This window comes from Hyla sarda, unplaced genomic scaffold, assembly GCF_029499605.1.
Source record: "Hyla sarda isolate aHylSar1 unplaced genomic scaffold, aHylSar1.hap1 scaffold_78, whole genome shotgun sequence".
Lineage (NCBI taxonomy): Eukaryota > Metazoa > Chordata > Amphibia > Anura > Hylidae > Hyla > Hyla sarda.
This window is the reverse complement of record NW_026610803.1, coordinates 241,080-259,731: the sequence shown is the minus strand read 5'-3', so window position 1 is coordinate 259,731 and position 18,652 is coordinate 241,080. Positions and strand designations below refer to the sequence as shown.

General features: G+C 41.3%; 1 protein-coding gene across 4 annotated transcripts in view; it reads left to right on the top strand.

Annotated features, from left to right (window-relative positions):
- Nucleotides 1-16,601, top strand: part of LOC130346288 (steroidogenic factor 1-like) — a 232,832-nt gene extending 216,231 nt beyond the window's left edge. For all 4 annotated transcript variants that reach the window (XM_056554527.1, XM_056554530.1, XM_056554528.1 and 1 more), the window contains one exon: nt 15,806-16,601. In XM_056554527.1, the coding sequence (XP_056410502.1) occupies nt 15,806-16,053 (248 nt within the window). In that variant the 3' untranslated portion in view covers nt 16,054-16,601. The remainder of the gene's footprint in view (nt 1-15,805) is intronic.
- Nucleotides 16,602-18,652: the final 2,051 nt, after the last annotated feature.

Here is an 18,652-nt window from a genome sequence, read left to right as displayed (position 1 = left end):
TGATAAATAATTTGCCTTGACAGGCGCCATAATTAGTAATTCACTTGCATGTTCATATTCTGCATAGAAATGTGCTTATTTAATTTCCACTTAGTGCTGTGCGCTGAACATATCTGTTGCAGAGCCTTTATCTTAGTCATTGCAGATAACACAGTCGTCAGTATATCTATAATTTCTTGGTAGTTTTTCTAGGAGTTTACTGTTTATATCAGTGCAATTAAATTGGATGCTTCCCTTTTTAACTCTTCAAGGTTAGAGATTATAGAATTAAACCTTTTGTTGCCTTGCTGTATTCCAACATCTGTAACTTTTTATTTGTATGTTTTCTGTTGATGTCTCTACACCAGGGCTTCTTATTTGTATAATTGAAATTGCTGTTCACACTTGCATCACAATTTCCATTTATAACCAGATGCATTTTCAGATCCATCTTATCATAATCAGCATTGGTGATGACTGACAAAGCCCACTGACATTGCTATGATTTAAAAATCCAAATAAAACAGGTATGTGTTCTGCTCCCCCCCCCCCCCCCCCCCCCGCCAACACATATATGTACAGTATGTAATTGGAATCCCCACATGTGGCCAAGACCACGACTTGTCTCAGACAGTTTGGTGCCCTCTTTAGTATACCACATACTAACAAAGTTCCCCCCCCATTAAAATAGTACTTCCTTTCTGCTTCTCATATTATAACCCTTTTGAGTTCCACATGGTACTTGTGCCCTCTTTGTTAAATCCCCCCTCTTCCGCCATAAAGTTGCCCCTTAATACCCCTCACAGTAACAGTGTGCCCACACACGTGTCACCTCAGTATTGGTACCAACTTAGTGTCCCCACTTAGCATTAATGCCTCCATTAGTTCCCCCATTTAGTAATTATGCCCCCTTAGTGTTCCCACTAGAATTGATGTTAGTTAGTGCCCTAAACTAGTAGCTATCCCTCCTGTCAAGGCTAGGTTCATACTACAAAATCTCCAGCCGGTGGCAAATGAATCAGTCTATGGGGATGGCACAGATTATGCAAACCCCCCGCCCCCTCAAAAAAAAATAAAGATCATTCGTTTTTAAATTGAATTTTCACAGCAGAAGGCTCTGCCATGGAAATGCCATTGTGAGCACTATTCAACAATAAAATCCCATTGACAGCAATCGCTGGCTGCCAAGGCACGTGAAGACTGAGTGCCGGCGTCTGACGTAATATCCTGGGGGGACAGCAGTACCCAGGTAAGAGTTAAAGAATCCATGCATGTAAGGGGGGCCTATGACGTGTACAATGGGATAGGTAGGCAGTTAGATAGGAGTAGTATGTAGTGACTTAGGGACTGGGGACCGGTCACCTCCTAATGGTAGAAGGGCAGGGCAATAAATTGAGGGCCTATTGAGCCTACCCTGTTTCCTATAAGCCCCCATTATAAGTCCCTAAACCTAGGAAGGGTGGCCGCCCTAAAAAGGATGGTCCTGCTCAGGAACCTATACTACTATGCCCTGATATACACTAGATAAGGGTGGGCTACCTCAAGGGCTGACTACAGCCCCCACTAGCTACCGATGGTACCACCCATGAAAAAGCATGAAAAACAAAGCTGTTCATTTAGGCCAGGGGTCAGCAACCCGCGGCTCCAGAGCCGCATGCGGCTCTTTTAAGCCTTTGCTGCTGCTCCGCGAGTCTGTCCCGGTCCCGGTCACCCTTACCTTTACTTTTACTCACCTGCCCTGGTGCCATTGGAGCGGAGTCTATTCTTCCGGGGCCGCGCGGATCCTCACTGTCATGTGACAATGTAACGTCACATGACAGTGACGTCGCCGGACACCTCACGAGGAGCTGGTGAGTACCATTACTCACTTGCTTAAACCCTCACCCAGCGGCAGCGTTAATGCTGCCGCGGGGTGAGGGGTTAACACTACCGCTGCCATGGGGTGAGGGGTAACTTAACCCCTCACCCCATGGCAGCAGCAGCGTTATCGCTGCTGCGGGGTGAGAGGCCTACCTCTGCCATGTGGTGAGGGGTAACTTAACCCCTCACCAGGCTCATCCCATGGCAGTGGCAGCGTTAACGGTTGGTTAACCCCTCACCCCGCGGCAGCATTAACCCCTTTCTCCCCACCCCACCCCAGGCCTGGGCCTAAAAAAAAGCCCACCCCAGGCCTGGGTCTAAAAAAAAGCCCGGCCTGGGCCTAAAAAAAAGCCTACCCCAGGCCCGGGCCTAACTAAAAAAGCCTACCCCAGGCCTGGGCCTAACTAAAAAAGCCCACCCCAGGCCTTTATTCTCCTGTCAATAGTGCAGGATGGTACAGGAGGTTAGATACCATCTTGCACTATTGACAGCTTCGCAAACAGTTGATACTAATTAAATGATCCACCCATAAACTTATGCAACTGTTCACACAACAGCTTTTTTCTTCTTGCGGTTTTCATGTATCTGATCATTTTCATGTAAATGTTTTAGATTCTTTTGTCACATTTTAGATAATATGGCTAGTTTGTATTTTTTGTATTCTACTAGTTATTTTAACTTATTCACAGCCATATATACATTGTTTTTATATTTTTGGTCTACGGATCTAATTAAAAATTTTTTTTTAGCCAGTACAACACTATATGGATATATAATTACACTAACAGCTTCTGATATATCTTTATGTCATGTAGTACTATGTTGGCTTGGTTGCCACGGACTTTTGCAAATGGGCGTGACGGATCTGCGCACACAGGTGTGTGTGACGTCAGTTCCGTCCTCCTATATAAAAGTGATCACACCACGTACTTACCTTGTATGACTAAGGCTTCTGTGTAAGGCCGAAACGCGTCACCTGTACCACGTTTGTTTGTTCCATATGGCATGTGAATAAATCATCATTTTCCTCGAGTCTTTGCGCTGGACCTTCCTCTTCTTTCCTGCTCTTTCAATAGGTACATTAATAATATACGTTTTATACACTCTCCCCCCCCCCATCCTTTTGCACTCTCTCTATTCAGGCCTGCAGTATATGGGATCCTACACCAGCCTGTGCTGAGATCCCATCCCGAAGGCTCATAGGCCTCAGGCCTAAGGAGAAAGAGAGACTGAAAGGCAGAGAAGGGAGGTGACAACACCTTGCTCTTCCATAGGTTTCCAGTGCATCAGTGTCTGGAGGATGCAGAAGCAGTTAAAGATATACCAGGTGAAAGGCCTGTTCCTATTAAATCCTTAAAGGAGTTGTGCAGTATATAAAAAAAAAAAAAAAAAAAAAAAGCATCCCCTATCTACAGAATTAGTGTTCGCTTAGCTCCCGCTCTTCTATAAAGATGCATGGAGGGGGCGTGTTGACAACCTCTTAATGCCGTAGTCAACACACTTAATTCATATGGAGAGCCTGGGCCCCATACAGGAGATTACAGAGGGTCACAGCGGTCAAACCGCTGCGATTTGATGCTTATCCCATATCCTGTGCTGCCTCCTGATATACTTATACACAGTTATTAGGTTGCCCGTAAACTGCATTTTTTCTAACCTAAATAACCCTAATTCTGATAATTTTTCTGGGTACTGTACTACTCCTATTCCCCATATTACTCTAGTTGCCCGTCTTTGAACCTCATATAGCTCCACTATATAAAAATATTTTTTGTACACTTGTGCCCAGTACTGATAACAGTATTCCATCTGATCAATGATTTGTACAGTGGTAGAATTATTTCCTTGTCGGGGGTATCTATGCCCCTTTTGATGCTATACACAGTGCACTGTCCTCTATTGTGTTATCTACTATACACAGTGCACTGTCCTCTATGATGGTATCTTCTATAAACAGTGCACTGTCCTCTATTGTGTTATTTACTATACACAGTACTCTGTCCTCTGTTGTGTTATCTACTTTGCAGAGCTTAGTATCATCTGCAAAAATTGATACTTTACTATACAATCCCTCCACAATGTCATTAACAAATAGAGAATATGGCCCAGAACTGACCCCTGTGGTACCCCACTAGTAACATTGACCCTCCCAGTACTGCTGACCCCACTAGTAACAGTATGTAGCATTAATAACCATTGAGTTATTTACTTACCCACTTACACACCTTCCCCCCCCCCCCCATACATTCTTATTTTATGTGTGTAAACTTTTGGGCTGACTATTGTTTTCAGCTAAATGTTGTCATCCAAATGAATTTGTCACCTGGACACAGTGGCCATTTTTTTGTGGAGGTAACATAGATGTCGAAGACTCAGCCACTACATTCAGAGACATGATATCTGTATGAAGAATAAATAAAAGTTTTTTTAGGGTTCTCTATCTGGCCTGTTATTTGTGGTTTAAACAGAACCTTTGTTAGCATCATAGTGTCTATTTTTAGTGTTGAGTGCAAATTTTTACCGCGAATATCAGCACTTTGCGATTTTGCGAATATTTACAATATATTCGTAATGACGAATATTTTTTTTCCTTCACAGTACGCATCCCAAAAATGGTGTGTACTGTATGAAAAAAAAGTGATCATCCCTCCCCGCTTCCAGCTTGTGGTCCAAAGAAGGCTCTAATATTTTTTACTGTGTGAATACACTGATCCCAACTTCTTTTAGGTGAAAGATATAATTGTGCATGCACACTATGCAAATTTCATTACAAATTTTTGCATGGAAAAATAAGGTAACATAGCGAATATGCGAACTTCACGAACATAGGATGAACATTTGTCCATATATTTGCGAAATATCGCAAATTCGAATATGGCCCCTGCCGCTCATCACTATCTATTTTAACAGTGCCATGACAAAATGTATTTGTAAACCTAAAAAAAATTAAAAACAGGCGTCCACAAGCTCATAACGCAAGTTTATTGTCCAAACATGTAACAGATTTTGGGGCTTAAAAATACCCTTACTTCAGGTTGACAGGTCATTCCATTTTTGTTTTTTTGGATCATTTTGAATACTAACAGATTTCATTGACTTATTAGAGGATTAAACATGTTTCATATATTTTTGCATGGCACACAGTAGTGCACAAGATTACACAAAAGAGTAAACTTGATGAAATGAAGACCAGTACTAATGTGTTGTATAGAAATCCAGCCACTCTGTGAGATTGAACTGAGGCTTTGTCATTAAAATGCCTCTCATGACAAGAAATGGCTGAATATCCACTTGAGGCTTCACAGGGCGACACCAGATCATTAAAGTGGAAGAACAAAGATTCAATTGAGAAAATGACTTTAGTACATTTAGTACAATCTGTGTAATAACACAAACATATCCATTAAATCATTGATTTAATTGAAATAAAGAGTAATGGCCTTAGATTGACACATTATCACCACAAACTGTGTGGTCGTGTGTCTACATCCTTCAGAATGGCATTTTCAACACCCACTCAGTATAGTATGATGCTTTTCTTGTTTTGTATGCAAGAAATAAGTAAACAAGCAGTCCAGTGAAAACCCATTATTTCATCACGGCACCCCCCACACTCTGGTCTTCTGTGTATATTGTACTCACTTCCTGGTAGACCAGCCTCCGCTCTGATTCTGATCAGCCACCATCTTGACAAAAGACAACAGAGCGCTTTCTTGTGTGGAGTCTTGATTACAAAGTGGAGCAAAAGAATGAGCGCAAAATGCACTAACCTGGGGCGGTTGTGCAAAATTCAGGCACAGCCCACAACAGCATATTATAGAAGAATGATCAGCTGCAATGGCATCCCATGCTGGATGAACCGATATGAAAGTGAACACTCAATGCAAGAAGGAGGACCGGAAGCTGGATGTTCAACTGTATGAAAAGTATAAAACTCTAGGCTTGCTTTTCATTAAATACACACAAACGCGTTTCTGGGCATTAGCTACCCTTTCATCAGGTGTGATGCAATTGGAAACAGTAAGAAATATATAAGAAACAAGGATACAGACGTCACAACCGGAAGTGACGTACTGGAACGTCATATATAACCTTCATAACAACAAATACATATTTGTGTATTAAATATAACAATTTGTAGGACCCTCCAGTAGAAAAAATACAAACATGTGTGTATATCTATGTATATGTAATAGTGACCTCACATAATAAAGTAATTAGTCCATACTTTAAAGGGGTAATCCAGGAAAAAAGTTTTTTTTTATATATCAACTGGCTCCAGAAAGTTAAACAGATTTGTAAATTACATCTATAAAAAAAATCTTAATCCTTCCAGTAGTTATCAGCTGCTGAAGTTGAGCTGTTCTTTTCTGTCTGACAACAGTGCTCTCTGCTGACACCTCTGTCTTTCTCGGGAACTGCCTCTCTATGTGCTTGCCAGAGGTAGCCTGACTGCCATGAGGTACCGAGATGAGCTCCTCAGACCCCTTGTGAGACCATATGCTGGTGCGGTTGGCCCTGAGTTCCTCCTAATGCAAAACAATGCTAGACCTCATGTTGCTGGAGTGTGTCAGCAGTTCCTGCAAGAGGAAGGCATTGATGCTATGGACTGGCCCGTCCGTTCCACAGACCTGAATCCGATTAAGCACATCTGGGACATCATGCCTTGGCCCAATGCCACATTACACCACAGACTGTCCAGGAGTTGGCGGATGCTTTAGTCCTGGTCTGGGAGGACATCCCTCAGGAGACCATCCTCCACCTCATCAGGAGCATGCCCAGGCGTTGTAGGGGGGTCATACAGGCACGCGGAGGCCACACACACTACTGAGCCTCATTTTGACTTGTTTTAAGGACATTACATCAAAGTTGGATCAGCCTGTAGTGTAGTTTTCCACTTTGATTTTGAGTGTGACTCCATATCCAGACCTCCATGGGTTGATAAATTTTGAGCAGTCTATTTGCTCGTATTTGCAATAGCTGTACTGTTTGTAGTAGCAGTTTAAGGTACTGCAGCATTGTTATATTCACTTACATGAGTGCTGATTCCAAAGGGTGGCAGGAATTATGCCCCTGCCCATCAAATATTGATGATCTACCCTGAGGGTTAACACTGGAAACAATAATGTTGATTTATTTGTACTTTATTTTACATATTATTCTAACCAATAGGGGGGCGTGTTGGCCGCCACTTTGTGCGAGGAGGAGGAGAGACAGGGCCCTTACGGGAGATTGTGGGGGGGAGGGTCTCAGCAGTGAGACCCCCCGCAATCTGACACTTATCCCCTATCCTTAGGATAGGGGGGATATGTTTTTTTTATGGAGATCTCCTTTAATTATACAAATCAGTTTTCTGCAGTTAACACTTGGAAGAGTATAGAAGCTCATGTTTAATACTGTATTATTATTATTATTATTATTGGACTCAATGTACAAATGTGAGCAGAAAACATGTCATTATCTGTGGTGAAGTAGCGCTAGACAGACATAATTTTGTTATAAAGCTATGTCTATGGAGTTCATTTGGAGCTTTGTATCAGAAAAATGCAAGTTTAATGGCTGTAAACATTCGGTATAAATGAATGAGGACTGAATGTTGCATCTAGAATGGAAAGCCTGTGGCTTTCATTTTTCAGGTAACTTCATGGAATCGACACCTGGAGTCATAATTTCATAATTCAAGTCTCATTTTCACATTGGGTTTGAATGGGTAGAAAAGTTTACACAGGCAATATAAAATGCATAGTTTACCAATATAACAATTGGGTGTTACTGGTAGACATGTCTTTTCAAAAGTTCAGTTCAGTTTTCTGAACTCTGGCAAAAGAGTTCTGGTTCTGACTTAACTAGTTCTGTCCAAACCTGCACTTAACCAATAAACCAAAAACATGTGTATAACACTGTCTAAAATCTCTAAAATTCCTGTATAACAGGACTTATGGACTGTGTTGTTTTGTCATATATGCTTTTGGGTAAATGAATGGTACCTGTCAGTAACTAACAGGTTGAATAAAAACACACTGCTTAGTGTCCCTTACAGAGATCTTCACCTTAGACCTTCTGTTAAGAGAACAGTTTGAAAGACATTATGGGATTCCCTAAGGTCATGTGATCCATTCTCCTTTCTGCCATGTGGCTAATATTATTTTGTCTAACTGAACTGCCCAAAGTTCAAGTTCTAGATTTATCAAACTTCTGACTGAACTCTGGTTCTCCGGGTTTGGTTTACTCATCTTTAGTTACCTGAATTTTACACAAATCAGATTGAATATACAGGCATTTCGCATGCAAACGGCAAGGTTGCTATAATCCATCATTTTTTAATTTTTTATTAATAATAAAAGTAGAGTTAGCAGAGATGTAACTTGTAGCTTCTGGGCCCCAATGCAAAATCTGCACGAGGGCCCCATGTGCCATTTATACTATTGGTCTTTTATGGGGCTGATGTGCCTTGGGGTCCCATTAGACACCAAGGCCCCGATGCAACTGCCAATTCTGCACCCCCTATAGTTATGCCCCTGAGAGTTAGCCTCCCTTGCTCTTAGAGGGCATGTAAGTCCCTCTGTCCTCACTGAGCAAGTAGTTTTAGGGAGAGATACAGACTTTCTTTAATGGCAGTGCCCACCATGCAAACGCAGCTCTATGAATGCTATCCGAACAACAGGCGCAAATGTCATACTTCTTATCATTCTTCACTAATGTTGGTAAATCCATTTGTACTGTTTCTTCCCTCACCTCTCCACATTCACCGCTGCTGCAGGCTCAGCTGTACAGAGCTGAGTTTCATCTCACGTTCACGATGCTATTACTTTGATCGAGAGAATTTCCACATTTCCCACACAATCAAAGCAAAGGCATTGTCCGAAGAGGCTTCTATTTGTGCCGCTGAATAGATGTCTCTCCTGAGCAGGTAAAGTGTTTTAATTAATATTGGAGCTTCTCAAAACAGCAATATTTATGAAGATCGCTCAGGTAAGCATTCATTCTGTAGAAGGGCTTAATAGAGCTTTAATGGGTTGACCTGTCATTCGATTTCATGTCTTGCATTCATAGAGCAGTCACTGCAGAAGGGGAGAAAGGGCTTTTTATAAGCCGGCATGTTCCCTTAACCATTTCCAAGTTATCAACAGCTTCTGCTAAACAAAAGCAGTTCTGAATGAGGAGAACACTTGAGGGCATAGAAATAATCCGAGGCACGTCTGTATGTGTGATGGGTTTCATTGTGACACGACCAACTGTTTGCTGCCTCTGTATGAAGTGAGTCAACGTTATTTAGCCAACATTCTTTGTGGCTTGGCAGAATGAAAAGATTATTCAGATATTCAATTAAATTCTGAATAGGACCTCTCGGAGAATCAGGTGAGTTAGACAACGACATTGGCATTCATCAATGTAATGACTTTATGGTTATTATGAAATAACCCCAGGAACATGGAGATGTGTGGCTTTTATTTAGCAAAATGTTTTAGTGTAGCAGAGAATGTTTTTATTTTTGAGTGCGACATGAGTTAGATTTAGAAACACACAAAAACCCAGCCTTATGTTCGACATGGAAAGTAGAGAATAAGCCTTGTGAATGTAGTGGATAATTATAACTTTTAACCCATTGAGTTCATGACAAATGGCCTTTGACATTTTCTACTGGTCCAATAGTGTGCATCCATGAAAATAGCTATCCTCGAAGTTCTTAAACTGGCGCAATGTTTTACCATCAAAGTTTTGACCAAATTCAGAGGTCTAATATTACGTGCTGTCCCCTTTTTTTAAATAATTTCCACATTGATGTTCTCATAGTATCATCCTTTTAACCTCAAGCATAGCATTGATCAGTGTCTGCAATCAATGTATTGTATGTTATAGTCCCCTATGGGGGCTATAACATTGCAAAAAAACAAAAGTGTAAAAAAATTGTTAATAAATGTGATTTAACCCCTTCCCTAATAAAAGTTTGAACCCCCCCCCCTTTTCCCATAAAAAAACCTATGTAAATAAAAATAAATATAAACATATGTGGTATCGCTGCTTGCGTAAATGTCCGAACTATAAAAATATATCATTAAGTAAACCACATGGTCAATGGCGTACTTGTAAAAAATTCTAAAGTCCAAAATAGTGTATTTTTGGTCACTTTTTATACCATATAAAATGAATAAAAAGTCCGATAAAAACAAAAATGGTACCGATAAAAACTTCAGATCACGGCACAAAAAATGGAAGCCCCCAAAAGTTACAAAATGGTGTGTTTTTTTTCAATTTTGTCCCACAAATATTTTTTGGGGGTTTTACCATATATCTTTGGGTAAAATTACTGATGTAGAATTGGTGGCGCTAAAAACAAGCCATAAATATTGCTGTGTACAGAAGCTATCTATATTAGGAATAAGTTTACAAAGTTTATTTTAGCAACACATTTTAATCCTGGCTTAATTTTTCCCTCAAGTCCATGCACAACATGAAGATTTTATTTAGGATGCATGACCTGGAAGCAAAAGGATCAAAGGGTCAACAGGGTAAAAAGGATAACCATATAACTCATAATATATACATGTATAGCAAGTACAAGTTTTTATATTTAGTGAATGAATGCATGAATAAATGTATGTATACATAAAATGGTATTTATACCCATAAAAACAGTTTTTGCTTGATTTATAAAATAGAGATAAATAAAAAAAAAGGATAATGTCTCATATAGGGTATTTGACCTGGCACTGTCACGACAATGCTCAACCACAGAGTGCTCCCCCGCTGGCAAACAGGTGGCCAGCAGCTTTATCCATATGTTTGCCTCAGCATGGTGCTTCTATAATACAGCAGAGCCTTCAAAATCATATCCACATAGAGAAAGGAACAATTTCGGAGCACTCACCTCGAACACTGATCTAACGTACATAAGATTCTTTAGTTGTGATTACAATAGCAGGTACATAGCAGGGAGGGGGTAAGATGGAACAGGAGCGGGTGGATTAAGCCGGTGGGCGATGGTCCGTTATCACGCTCTTGCGCTTCGTCAGGCCTGACGAAGCGCAAGAGCGCGATAACGGACCGTCACCCACCGACTTAATCCACCCGCTCCTGTTCCATCTTACCACCTCCCTGCTACGTACCTGCTATTGTAATCACGAATAAAGAATCTTCTGCACGTTAGATCAGTGTCCGAGGGGAGTGCTCCGAAATTGTTCCTTTCTCTATGTGGATATGGTAAAAAAAAAAAAGGATATTCGGTGATGAAAAGAAAAAGTGTGACGGTTAGAATATTGTTTCATAAGGTCGGTAAAATTGGATGCATAATGAATTTACAAACAAGTATCTTGGAACAGGTGATCGAGCTGGGAAAAGCTAAGCTGCTTTATTGTGGACAGTGGTTTATTTGAGAGCTCGGTTGTCATGGAGATAGAACTGCAAAGAACAGCTGTCGAAGTTCTCCTCAACATCTCTACTGGGTTGTTACAACTTTGATAGACAAACTAGCAAATAAATAAAAAACTACATAAATCTAGTTATTCACTATGCCAATGTTTGTGGGAAGTAGAACTGATTGAAAGTAAGCAACCCTAAAAATTGTTAGCCTCCATGTTGTTAAAGGGGTACTCCGCCCCTAGACATCTTATCCCCTATCCAAAGGATAGGGTATAAGATGTCAGATCGCCAGGGTCTCTCCGCTGGGGACCCCCGCAATATAGCAAGCAGTACCCACCTGTAATTACTTCCGTCACGCCCCCTCCCATAGACTTGCATTGAGGGGGCGGGGCGTGACGTCACACATGGGCGGAGTTGTGACGTCACGATCTTCCATCCCCGTGGTCGGGAGGAGTTAGCCTGAGATCCTCCAGCGTTTCCGGAAGCAGTTACAGGTGGGTGCTGCTTGCTATATTGCGGGGGGTCCCCAGCAGCGGGACCCCAGCGATCTGACATCTTATTCCCTATACTTTTGGATAGGGGATAAGATGTCTAGGGGGGAGTACCCCTTTAAATTGGTGCAATGTTTTACCATCAAAATTTTTGATAAGGGAAGTGATTACAGGGAAGGCAGTGTCTTGGGTAAGTATATTGGGATGGATCAAGGAAGGCAGTGTCTTGGGTAAGCATATTGAGATGGATCAAGGAAGGCAGTGTCTTGGGTAAGCATATTGAGATGGATCAAGGAAGGCAGTGTCTTGGGTAAGCATATTAGGACAGATCGAGATGACAACCAGTGGTAAAAATAATAGCAGTGGAATAACAAAGAGTGACCTGCCATAACAAGGCTGGTGGTTTGTTTACTTGATATTTCGGAAAACAATATGAACATAATGAAGACCTAAAAAGGGGCTGAAAAAAAGTGCATTTGTGTTGAAAAAAAGCTTCTAGGACACTTCAAAGAAATGACTGCACTACTGGTTCCACGTCTAAATTTATATAACATGTGTTGTTACTGTACCTGGAATGAAGACTAAAAGGGTCCTGTAATGTCCGTTTTTGTGTTTTGGTGTTTCTCTGGTTTGGTGTATGAACTGTTTTCTGTGCTAATTCTTCCCAGGGTTGGAAGAGTTAATGCTCTCACCCTATTGCAGCTCGGGTGTGGTTTTAAAACCAGAGCTCTGCTGCAACTCTGAGCTGGTTATTAGTTCTTACTCTATGACTAGTCATCTGTTTATATATGAGTTTTAACCATGTTTATTATGCCTGTTTTATGAAAGATTTTAGTTTGCTTGGTTTCAACTACATTTGTCGGCTTTTAAGATTATGTCCGTTCTGCTTTAACCTTGTTATCTTAGTCTGTGTTCACACTGTGAGCCTTGTTTGTACCCGTACTCTGTAGTTAGTATTCCTGTTTAGAGTCCTGACACGTATTCCTCCATGTTATGGAGTTTGGTTTGTAATATTCCTGTTTGTTATCCTGATCCGTATTCCTCCATGTGATGGAGTTTGGCTTTGTATTATTGCTGTTTTGTATCCTGATCTGTATTGCTCCATGTTATGGAGTTTGGCTTTTTCTTGTATCTGTTTTTATAGAGTTCATGATTGCTGACCTTAAATGTTTTAGTACATGCACTGATCTAGAGTGTCCTCTGTAGATTACCATTGGTCCAGTGTGAACAGTGTTATATGTTTCCTGACCTGTTTAGTGTTTGACATTCAGTTCATCTTTTTATCCCCTGCATCTCCTGGTTTCTGCTTTATACTTATTCCATATCTAGTCTAGTTCATTTATCCATATTTGCCGTTTATCCTGATTCTGTTTTCTGAACTGTATGTTAGTATGCTATATCCTGCTCTGTTTGTATATTTATATCCTGCCTTGTTTATCTTGTTTTTGGTTATTTCTGTTACGTTTTTGACCTGTCACCGACTATGTACAGTTTTATTTGTGTACCTTTACGTTCAATGCACTTTAGCACAGGAAGGGACCGGCACCATGGTTGTCGATCTGCCATTTAGGGCGGATGGGCAAGTAGGCAGGAAGAGTGTTTCTAGGGAAAGCTTAGGGCTCATTCTCCCTGTCCATCCCGTCAGTCATGACAGGTCCACTGCTGGGACCCTCACCAATCACTAGATCTCTGTTCCTCCCCACTGCATGATTCCAGTGAGGATTCTGAATAGAATGGTAATCATAAAGGCATGCTACCACTCCATTTAATGTCTATAAGGCTACCTTACCAGCCAGTTACAGCTCGTTACTGCTCCCACCTTTTTCTTTTTTTTTTTGGAGGTTTAGTACCTCTTTCTCAATGTGAGCATGGCCATACTTACATTCAGAAAGTAGTACTAAATCTCAAAACACGTCTGTGTATTTGGGTGAATAAAGTTATTTTCCGTTAGATATCATAACCTTGATGAAAATTTGTTGCTGGTGGATCGCGCCAGACAGAACGCAGTTTTCCTCATTTCCAAGTATTTGCCATATTTGGAAGTGGTTTGCGACCTATGAAAGCTTGTGGACCTCTTCTGTATGTAATGAAATGGGCATTCTAATACCAAATTATATATTAATAGCTGAATGACCACTATTGATATGGGGAGGTGTTGCCTCATTTAAAAAATAGGTTACAGACAATATGGCACAATCAGCAAAAGTTAAAAGCAATACAAAACTCTGGTCTAGTCAGCTCCTGCAGGGCATGGTGCACACCACAAAGCCAGCACTCTTTCAGGTATTTAGGCTTTATTGTGGACAGGTAAATATACAAACTGTAAATTCCATATAAAAACCATGGCAGCTGGTAAAGACGTAGATGGTTAACATGTTTTGGATCAGCTGAATAGCGGACTGCCAAAAATGTCAGCAACAGAGTCTCAGGCGATCAGATTCTGCAAGAGAATAATGTGGCCATCGGGACATTTGGAAAGCCAAAATATCTAGTCAATCTTAAACATAAGAGTCTGGGTCATAGTGGGGGTATCCAGAGCAAACTGAAGCTTTGTACTTCAACTAATTAAGACATGCGTTTTTGCTGCAAGATGCAAAAATCGCTGTGAAAAATTTAACATTTTACATCGATTTGCATAATTTGCATAATCGCAATGAAAGCATCATTTTTACCATGATGTTGGTACTTTGTGGCCAGAACGGACATAGTAATTAGTTGCAGTATTGCTAATTAGCCACAACTTGTGAATGCAGCTTAAAGAGTAGCTATCATTAACTAAACTTTCCCTAATCCCCCACCTCCCCATCTGTCGCTGACACTAACTACCTCTATCCCAGTATTTATTTTTATGCAAACCCCATTTAATTACCTTTCTAATAGAATCTACGGTAGCTCAGTGTTGAGCTGTTTGCGAGTGCAGGAAGTGGGCATGGCCCGGCAGGCGCTATGTCAGCTTAAGCTTGGTCGGCCGTCTTCCGCCCGTCTTCTTGCACTGAGAAAAGGGAGATGCAGGGGGCGGAGATATTTAAATTACGTGCGCCGCTCGTGCACGAGCTGCACTGAGAAGAGGGAGATGCAGGGGGTGGGGATATTTAAATTATGCGTGACGCACGAGCACTGTGCCCGCTCTCTGCCTGTTTCATATACAGGCAGAGAGCGAGCTGAGGACACGCATTTTGGACCATGCTGGACCACGCTGCCCGACCAGCAGTGGTCCGAACGTGCCCAACGTGAGGGGGGGGGGGGGGGGGGAAATGATTCCTGGACCATGTAGGGTGACACCTAGTGGCCAGGATTTCAAATGTAAAATAAAGTGTGAAAGGTAGATTTTTTTAAAATGACATATATTAGAAAGATTTTTATTTAGGCATAATCTATTGAATTAAAAAAATTATGTTAAATGAGAGTACCCATTTAAAAGTTACCGGTAAAGCTTTAATAGAATTAACAATGCTTTTGTTTTGTTTTTTAAAACACAGTTGATTGTTTTGCATAACATTGTTTTTATATTTCCTGATGAGTAATCAATACTGTTATTAATGTATCATCAGAACATCACCTATTGGCTGACTCAAACTAAAGGGCAGGGCTTGACAAATTTGCATGCAGAATGGGCGAGTGGCTGGAAAGTTGAAGGTTGCAGAGGAAGCTGCCAGCCACTGGCAGGGGCAGCACAGAACTGCATCACTCTAGATACAGGTGGCTCAGGATTTAAGGGGACACATCAGCTGCTGGGTGTAGCCACTTTACATCACTGTTTGTGCTTGGTCTACAAAAACCTAGCCATCAGGAGAAAATTCATAGTCGCCATGGTGACCTGATGCCTGATATTTGTCAAGCCCTGTGAAAGGGGGTTGTCTGCCTCCGCAAAATTATAAAAATGGGAAAAAACAATACTTACCTGCTGAATCTGTCTCAACGGTGCCCAGTTCCAGCTGGCACCGCTTTTTGTTTCTGTTTAGGCATGCAGTAAGCCCTTGCACAGTTAATGACTGGCCACATGGGAAACTTTTTCTTTATTTCTTTTTTACTATTATTTGTTTTCTATTTATTTTTTTATAACAATGCTTCTACATTTCCTGATGGTTAATTGTTATTGTTTTCATGATCAACAGATGAAAAGTTCCTTGAAAACCACAGTTTAGCAAAGAGTGCTCAAGAAAAGGTCAACTCTGCCCTCTTGGAATACACAATGTGCCATTATCCCCATTGTACGGACAAGTATCGTATACTTCTGCAGAGGTTAGCGGAAATTCGATCTATCAGCATGCAAGCGGAAGAGTATCTTTACCACAAGCACCTTAGTGGGGAAGTTCCGTGTAACAACTTACTTATTGAAATGCTTCATGCAAAGCGGGCTTGAGAGGCCTCAATCAGAAGTGACTCTATATACTAAAGCCTTCAAGAGATTGCTTAGCCTAAACAATCCAGGGACTCTGCAAAGAGCGAGATCATTTTTATCAATGCTGCCTGTCCAGAAAAAAAAAAAAAGATCTTTGATGTATTTAACCTATAGTATTGGAAAGTTTCAGATTTATTTTAATATAATTGTGGCTCTTTACTGAGTGTTCTATTTTGTGTAATGGGTTTTAAATATGCCATTATTTGTTGTGTTTTGGTTCATGACAATCTAAATGCTTCTTAACATTAATGTGAAAAAAACAAACAACAAAAAAACAACCGCAACATGTGTGGGTAACCTGTAGGTATGTTTATTTAAAATAGCTGTAAGATACCATTTAATTATTTTATCGTATGTCCAAAGTTAAGCCATATTGGTATGCCCTAACATGGCTTGGTTGAATCCATTTTATTCAGATATGTTGTGAATGTGTTTATAGTTCGGCACAATAAGTCTAAAGCACATATTTTAAAGGATGCAACAAATAAAAGACTATTGTATTATGTAAATTGCGTAACTTCTTTAGTATCATACTATTGGTATCCTGTTGTGCAACTATCACCTTTTTTGCCTAATTGCTCTGTAATAATGACTGATGTCTAGCATTCTTTCTCAATCTAGAAAGTAACTTCGTATTTTCCTCGTAAAATATTTCTAAATACTGGCGAAAAGTATGGGTAAGTACGCGGAGGCAACTTTTATCATTGTCTATAAGAACATGGGTAGAGCTAAATGTCTGACCCCTAAAGTGCACTGTTGACCAACAGAGCTGCTCCTTATACCAAATCTAAACAAATTATGAGAATTACATGTTTTTATTTATATAAATAACCTTATAAAACTTTCATACCATCTGTTCACATTAGATAATTATTGGCAGATTCTGTCATCACATTTCTATAGTGAATTCACTCATTTTTTTTAATACAATATACATATATTATAATATACACATAGGCCAGTTTTTCTACTTTTGAGCAATCAGGTCCATTCTATGATTAAAATGAGTTGAAACCAACTTCACACTATAAGAAAAATAAAATAAAAACATGAATAAAGTATGCCCGTACATACCACTTCAACAGAGGTTGGCTATCACTTCTTAACCTCCCTGGCGGTATGATTCTGTCTGGAAATTTGTACCAAAAGCGGTACAATTTTTTTAACTGAATTTCACATCTCCCTCCGCCCATTTCACATCTCCCCCGTCACATTCCCCCTCTCCCTTGTCACATCCCCCGTCACATTCTCCCCCCTCCTTGTCACATTCTCCCCCCTCCTTGTCACATTCCCCCCCTGTCACATCCCCCCCCCCTTGTTACATTCCCCCCCTGTCACATTCCCCCCCTGTCACATTCCCCCCCCCCTTGTTACATTCCCCCCCAGTCACATTCCCCCCCTGTCACATTCCCCCCCCCCCTGTTACATTCCCCCCCAGTCACATTCCCCCCCCTGTCACATTCCCCCCCTGTCACATTCCCCCCCCAGTCACATTCCCCCTCTGTCACATCCCCCCCTTTGTCACATTCTCCCCCCCTTGTCACCTTGTCCTGCAGCAAATACACTAGGTTTGCCGGCAGATTTCAAACCTAGTGTATTTCCTGCAGAACAAGTCCTTTCCCCTTCAGCCAATCACAGGCTTTACACCACTGCGGCCTGTGATTGGCTGAAAAGTGAAAGGTCCTAGAAGATGAATAGTGAAGAGAGGACACCCCGGACCGCACGGAGGAGGGGAACGGCATCTGCAGGGACCGGGACTAGGTGAGCAAAAGGTTTTTTTATTTTACTACTTCTTCCTTTTACACTTAGCTCAGTGTTTTTCTAACAGGGGGCCTCCAGCTGTTGTGAAACTACTACTCCCAGCATGCCCGGACAGCCTTTGGCTGTTCGGGCATGCTGAGAGTTGTAGTTTTGCAACAGCTGGAGGCCCCCTGGTAGGGAAACACTGACTTTTAGTATTTTTCTTTACTTGCTCTGGCCGGCCCCCGCAACGGGAGCCGACCAGAGCAGATAATCGCATGTTTTCCCGGGGGCCGCATCGCTATATCGCATTGCTTTTGCGATATATCGTGCAGCCCGGCCGGGAACTCTGCAATTCTACCCCGAGCGTGACTCGGGGTTACCGATCCTGGCAGGGAAAATTAACCCCGAGTCACGCTCGGGATTACCGCTCAGGAGGTTAATGTAGTAAACCTACATAAAGAAGAGCTATCATGCAAACACAAATCAAATCCCCATCAGAATCTTAAAAAAAAAGTACTTATTGGCAGAGATTTATCAAAACCTGTCTAGAGGAAGAGTGGTTCAGTTGCCCATAGCAACCAATCAGATTGCTTCTTTCATTTTTCCCAGGCCTCTTTAAAAAGGAAATACAAACAAGGAGAGCGCTCCTAGTGTGATAACGTATTGTAAAGAGGAGATGGAAAACAAAGCAGAAATGCTCACCGAGTATAGTTGTACTGCGACCAAGTACAACTATGGTGAAAGCGTGGAATAACCCTTCAACGGGCGAAGAACGGCAGACGCTCCTGGTAACACAGGTGAAGCATTCAAGACGGAT